General features: G+C 33.5%; 1 protein-coding gene across 2 annotated transcripts; it reads right to left on the bottom strand.

Annotated features, from left to right (window-relative positions):
• Positions 1 to 291: 291 nt before the first annotated feature.
• LOC139510126 (putative gamma-glutamylcyclotransferase CG2811) lies at positions 292 to 5,040 on the bottom strand. 2 transcript variants are annotated; one of them, XM_071296437.1, is made up of 3 exons: positions 4,697 to 5,040; positions 2,580 to 2,709; positions 626 to 786 (listed from the first exon to the last, which is right to left on the bottom strand). In XM_071296437.1, the coding sequence occupies exons 1-3, from the start codon at positions 4,877 to 4,879 to the stop codon at positions 764 to 766; spliced, it is 336 nt and encodes a 111-aa protein (XP_071152538.1). In that variant the 5' UTR covers positions 4,880 to 5,040; the 3' UTR covers positions 626 to 763. The 2 variants fall into 2 exon arrangements, with proteins under 2 accessions (XP_071152537.1, XP_071152538.1); XM_071296436.1 differs by lacking the exon at positions 2,580 to 2,709 and having other exon boundaries at positions 292 to 786; positions 4,697 to 5,039.
• Positions 5,041 to 6,487: the final 1,447 nt, after the last annotated feature.

Genomic DNA, 6,487 nt, shown 5'->3' with positions numbered 1-6,487 from the left:
TGAATCAAACAAAAGGATTCTTATTTTTGTAAAATACAATCATAAATATGATCAAACATGGCATTTTCTATATTATAACGAAAATTCTTACACATGAATTACCTACTACTATAAAAATTTGCACATTTCATCAAAGATCTAGACCTTGTTTTCTAGTATTTCAAAATCCAAGATGGAGGAAGACACCCTATCTACCTTAAAACCTAAAACGTCACAACAGACGCGGGCATAGCGAACGAGTTGTGAAATATCAACAACGGAAGATGCTGCAAAGGAACATCACCATCCAAAAAAAGAAAATTAACAAAAGGGAACGAAAAATCGTCCCTTTTGCCGTATATTTTAGTGTAGAGTTTCCCTTGTAAAACTGGAATATCTAAATCTAGCTATAGGAAAGGACAGTTATTAGCGTTTACCAAAGTACAAAAGTATAGTCTAGTATTTGTCCTTGGCGTAGGGATATAGTTCTTCGAACTGCAATGGTGAAATATAAAACTCTTCTCGTTTTACGTCAATCCAAAAGTTTTCTGTATCATGTTTAGATCTCGCTGATGGTGCCATGTACTGTTGGTCTTTAGGCAGACTATGGAAATCAAACTTTGAAATGTATGGTAAGTGTAAAAGACCAGGTTTGAAATGCTCCAGCATATAACACCAACATTTGGAACACCCGTTGCTGTAAGCGATCGGAATTTCTACTCGTTTATACCAAGCAGGATGACCTTCAAGTGCATCTAGACGTTTCAACATAGGTTCATCTACGTCAAACATTTCTCCGTGAATTATCTGCAAAGTAAAACAGTCGTTTTAATGCGATATATAAATATTACACCCAAAGAAACATATATCAATCTAATCTATTAACCTGGTTCAGTTTATATTCCAATATAATCAGAAAAAGAAAGAAAATTGACAGATCATACAGTTCAATTTGTGATCGTGGGTCATACTTGAAGTCTTCCAAGTGATTACATGTTTCTTATAGTATTATTACAATTAAAATTGAGAATGGAAATATGCCATGACAAGGAGACAACAACCCGACCAAAGAGCAAGACGTTTCCTAAATCAGTTATACAGTAGATTATGCTGGTCTTATCTGGTAAGAGTTTTAGTCTTCAACTATAATTTTTCAATGGTGCATGTGTTCTCTAACGCTTAATTAACAAGAGTACACAACCTGATATGTCTCGCCTGCTTTACTGATAATTGATTTTATGTTGAATGCCCTAAATATTAAGCTTTACTACAAGTATCACATAAACTTAACATGATCCAAGCAAATGAGGCCAAGGTCACATAAACCTATCTTCGCTAGCCAAGTGTTACGATCCACTTCCATCCTCAGTGGATCGTAACCCTTGGCTAGCGAAGATGAAATAAACCAAAAACAGGAAAATACATGTACACCCTACAATAATTCTATACTAAAACATAGTAGACCTATGGCTTATAATTTCAAAAAAAAACAAAACACACTAAAGCAAGAAGATTAACATTGATCAATGAATTATGAAAACGAAATCAAGGTCAGATGAACCATGACAGACACCTTACAATCAATCTATGCATTAAATATAGTTGACCTTATTGTTTATAGTATCTAATCAGATGACACCTGCCAGTTGGACATGTACACCATACAACTATTCCATACACCAAATATAGTTGACCTATTGCTTATAGTTTAAGAAAAACATACCAAAACAAAAAAACTTAACAATGAACAATGAATTGTGAAAATAAGGTCAAGGTCAATAAAAAAATGTCACACTGACATTTACATCGTAAAATATTTCCATACACCAGATATAGTTGACCCATTGCATATAGTATTGAAAAAAAGAACGCAAAAACTTAACTTTAACCAATGAACCATGAAAATGGGGTCAATGTCGGATGACACCTGCCAGTTGGACATGTACACCTTATACCGTGAATCATTCCATACATCAAATATAGTCGACCTAATGCTGATATATAGAATTGATAACTTAACCTTGTGAACTGAGGTCGAGGTCAGAAGGAAATTGTCTGACAGGTATGAGGTCAGATGGAAATTTGGTTATTTCTCGGTTGACCGGATTTGGTTATTTGTAAGGTCCCTTTTAGTCATGATACACAAACTCTTCGTGTGTTTCGATACCTTTCTTTTCTGAATTTTCCGATCATTCAAAGCTCACTGTAGGTGTAGTGCTTTCATTTGACAAATGGTCAAAGTCGTTGATATAAGCTGTCTATTTTTGAACCAAAACATCTGTCGGATCTGTAAATCGTCTCAAGGATAAAAATGAAATTACAGGGAGGATCTTATAATAATGTGAAACCCATAAGAAAACAAAGAACACAAACAAAAGTTATTATGCATTTATCTGTTTCATATAACTATAAATTATAAGTCAAAGATATTTTTTCCTTAGTTTTCTGTCATGCGATTTCTTGTACTTCGCTGTAGTCATCATATTCTTCGTCTAGTTCCGGTAAATACGGTTTGTCATGTGGTCCTTCCGAATAATAATTATCAATAAATGGAAGATCTAAGAGTTTGTTTTTAAACCTTATAAGAAAATAACATTTACATTCAACAGTTACGGCATTGTTTAACACAACTTTGATTGGACGACGATCGTATAAATTTGGAAAATCTTCACAAATATCTAAACATTTCAACATGTCTTCATCAACTTCATATACCTCTCCAGTTATATTCTGCAAAGAATAAAAATACAAAATGCGGTAGTTTCTGTTAAATAGAATTAGAATGTACACATGTTGTATAACCATGCAGAAATGGGTTTTAGAACAACCATTCCTATGGGGTTCCAGAGGTTCTGACGACCCCTGCCCTATACGTGTAAGCAAATTATATATATATGATTATCTTTTTTTAGGTGTATATATTATCATATATATATAGAGAACTCTAAAGTGCGATGGGGACGCTAACACGCGATGGTTTGATAAAATAAAGTGCGTGATATTTGAGAATAGTAAGAAGGGAGAACCAAATGATCCCAATCCGGATTTTTTTTGCATCACTCGCACTTTGTCGTGACATATACCAACGCACTTTAACGCGATGTTCCCTACATCATAATTTATATACATATTACTAGTATACGTTTTGTTTAAACTTTTTTCCACCTGTATCTGGGACTATTAAACTAAGAGTGCATTTCTTTCTAACAAAAAAATTGTAAACGTTGTGTGGCGTTTGTTGTTGTTTTCTAAACACAAAAGAAATGCACCATTAGTATAATAGTCCCAGCATGTATACATGTTATTTAAGTTTACCTATATACCATTCATGACTATATATAGTAATTCCGATGACAAATTAAAAACAAACATAGGGTGCATTTCTTTCTAACACAAACGATGCAAACGGTTAAAGCGCGCACATGTTTTGATCATTTGTTTCTAACATAAGTTTGCAAAGTTTACATAAACTTTGACAAACTATGCACTCGCTAAAAATGCGTCTACAGTTTGTCGTTCATCGTTTGTTTTTAACAAACGCTACATTTGTTTCTAACTTCACCTTGATTAAACGATGTATTTGTTTCTACGTTTGTAAAAAGTCTGTAAAATACCAACAACATGTGCATGCATTTTTGAAAGTTCAGTCAAACAGGATCAGTAAACACTGATAAAACGATGTATTTGTTTCTACTTTTGTAGCGTTTAGAAAACAACAACAAACGCCATACAACGTTTACAAAATTTTTGTTAGAAAGGAATGCACTCATAAAGACCTAAAAAGACAAACGACCCCGAGATACTGTAGGTTCGTATATATGTTCCGGACCATATGAGTATTTGGACCATACGCGTATGGTCATGACCGCATATGCGTATACTCATATGGTCCGATCATACGCGTATGGTCGGACTATATGAGTATATACTCGTTTGGTTATTAACGGGCCGGACCATATGAATATTTGGATCATATAGATATTTTTTTCAAATGTACATGCATGTATGCATTAGAACTGTTTTTAATAATACAATAAACTTATAATTCAAAGGCTACATAAACATTAAATATTGATGTCATAGTTAGTTTTTATCGCTAATTGTATTCTTGTATGTATGCGTAGTCATGGTAGTGTGAAATTTATTTCCACACGGTAGTAACGGTACCATAGCTTTTCTGCATTTACACGTCTTGACTCTGCACGATCCTTCGCTTTTACAGTTTTTGCTTTCGAGTATTAGTTAACATTCTTAGCAGCTTAGTGCAGTGATACCGAGGTCTTGGGAATTCCATAACTTTTCTTTACGAAATTTTGGAAAATATCTTCCCAAGTCGACATGTTGCCATTTTAGCGTAATAACAAATCGATAATGACCATAGGTATAAAATGTGTTTACTATAGTTGTGACTAGTGAGTAAAATCAAATGCGTGAAACTGCTTATCTTTATTTATTTGATCTTTTAATCATTAATAAATAATAAAATGACCTTTGATTTCGTCTTTTTAATGACGTGACAACTAGAACGGTCATACCTTATGAAGAGTTGATTATATTAACTGTTAACTTGTTAATTACCCCGACCATACGCGTACGGTCGGACCATATGAGTATATACCTATACGGTCATGACCATACGCGTATGGTCCAAATACTCATATGGTCCGGAACATATATATCTTGCACACAATTAAGTGTTATTTCAATACAGACTTACCTCCCCTGTTCCTTCAACTGGTAATAAAAATGGAATATTGCATCTGCTTGCAATGATAAGAGGATATTTAACAACGGTTTTTCCTTCGCCAATAAACAAAGCTTTTCCGTTTACAACACTTTCAATCAAATGATGATTTGGTTGTCCTCTTTTTAATGTCCCATAAACAAACACACGGATCATGATTGTATCGGCAGGTTCAATATTTATGACAAAAGTACGATACGCTATGTGTGACGGAAGAGGTAGACTAAATGTTTATCAGTCAACGTATATTTCTTTTTTTGTGTCAGAAGTTCACCTTGAAAGTCTGATAATTATAACGAAGACACAATTTGAGCAAGACTTACTTCCCTTTTGGCATCAGCTACAGACGGGTATTTTGTGCACATATTCCTTCATAAACCAACCTACTTCAACTTGTTAAATAGACCTCCAGACATAAGACAAGATATTTTCGGAACAACTTTAATTTCTATATGTCTTCTTTGTAAATTGATCCATTTATACTACGATCTATTCATTGGCATATCAAAATAATGTTGTTTTTCGAATAATCAATAAAACCATGATATTTGAATAACTTAGATAATTGACACCGTTAACATAACGAATAATTGGCAAAACAATCGTCGATATTTTCTTTTCAAGGAGTTCCGAACATTAGCTAGATATACAATTTGATTCTGTTTTATTCTGTTCAATCATAGATCATTATAATTGAAAGTGAAATAGCAAAATAATAATTCTTTTCTTAGCAGCCAATTTTGTTCAATTTTGTCATGATAATAAGGTAAGAAATATCGCTGATAAATGATTCACTTGCAACTGAATAGTTCGATCTCATTTGAGTCCGTATTCATCAGACCTTTAATTCAGTTAACCTCTTCGCAGTAGATATGATCGAGTTCACGTAAACTTTAGGCATATTCAGCTAAAAGGGAAAATAATCTCAACATTAAAAGTGAAACGAGGGTAAACCATTTGGTTGACTGATTCGATCCGCAAAAACTCATTCTTTTACAGTTAAAACGATGATTAACATATGTTTTAACCTATGATATGAACAGACCTAGACAAATCAAATTGCATGTGTTCTCTATCTATTTATATTTATAGTTATGTTAATACTGGGTTGCATAACCGTCAGCAGTCTACGGTGGTCACCTCGATGGTTAATAAGATGGCATCTAGACTCAAATACACACGAAATGCTGATACATATATCGAGTTCATGTATCTTTAATTGTTTATTTTAGATTTTTCATAATTTGGATATATGTTTAAGTGTGTCATAAATCAAAAAGGAGAACTTGAGTCCATTCGGTGAATTAGAAATTGACAGGTAATGTCCCTTTGATAACTGACCTTTTCGATACACTGATCAATAAGGGGACGACCATTTGATATTCTTGGGGTCGGAGGATTTCTCGTGACTGGAGTATTCATTTTTATCTTTTGTCAGTCTCGTACATGTTTCTTTGTCGGCTTTGCAGTGCGATTTTGTTTATACTTTCCGTAGAGTAAAATTTGTTTCGAGGAATGTAAATTATGTTTAGTTTTTTCCGTGATATTTATTTTCAAGACACTTATACAAAGAACAAGCAACAATCTTCTGAAGGACACAGTGTAATTTATCGTGATAAGACTAATGCTAGCCTTTTTAAAAATGTTCAAAATCTAGCAAAGACGAATCCTTATTTTCAAATAAAAACGGTTCTCCTGAAATGCCATTGTTAAAGTCTTAAAGTATGCCTCACAACTGGGAGATAAAGTTGAAATACGCATAGA

The sequence above is a fragment of the Mytilus edulis genome, chromosome 2 (assembly GCF_963676685.1).
Source record: "Mytilus edulis chromosome 2, xbMytEdul2.2, whole genome shotgun sequence".
Lineage (NCBI taxonomy): Eukaryota > Metazoa > Mollusca > Bivalvia > Mytilida > Mytilidae > Mytilus > Mytilus edulis.
The sequence above is the reverse complement of the archived record's forward strand: the minus strand, read 5'-3'. Positions and strand labels throughout refer to the sequence as shown.

Excerpts from the sequence above, each read along its gene's own strand:
- LOC139510126 (XM_071296436.1), bottom strand. The coding sequence starts at position 4,879 with ATGATCCGTGTGTTTGTTTATGGGACATTAAAAAGAGGACAACCAAAT. Across the intron at positions 787-4,696 it reads CAGTTGAAGGAACAGGGGAG|ATAATTCACGGAGAAATGTT; the intron begins GTAAGTCTGTAT and ends TTTACTTTGCAG.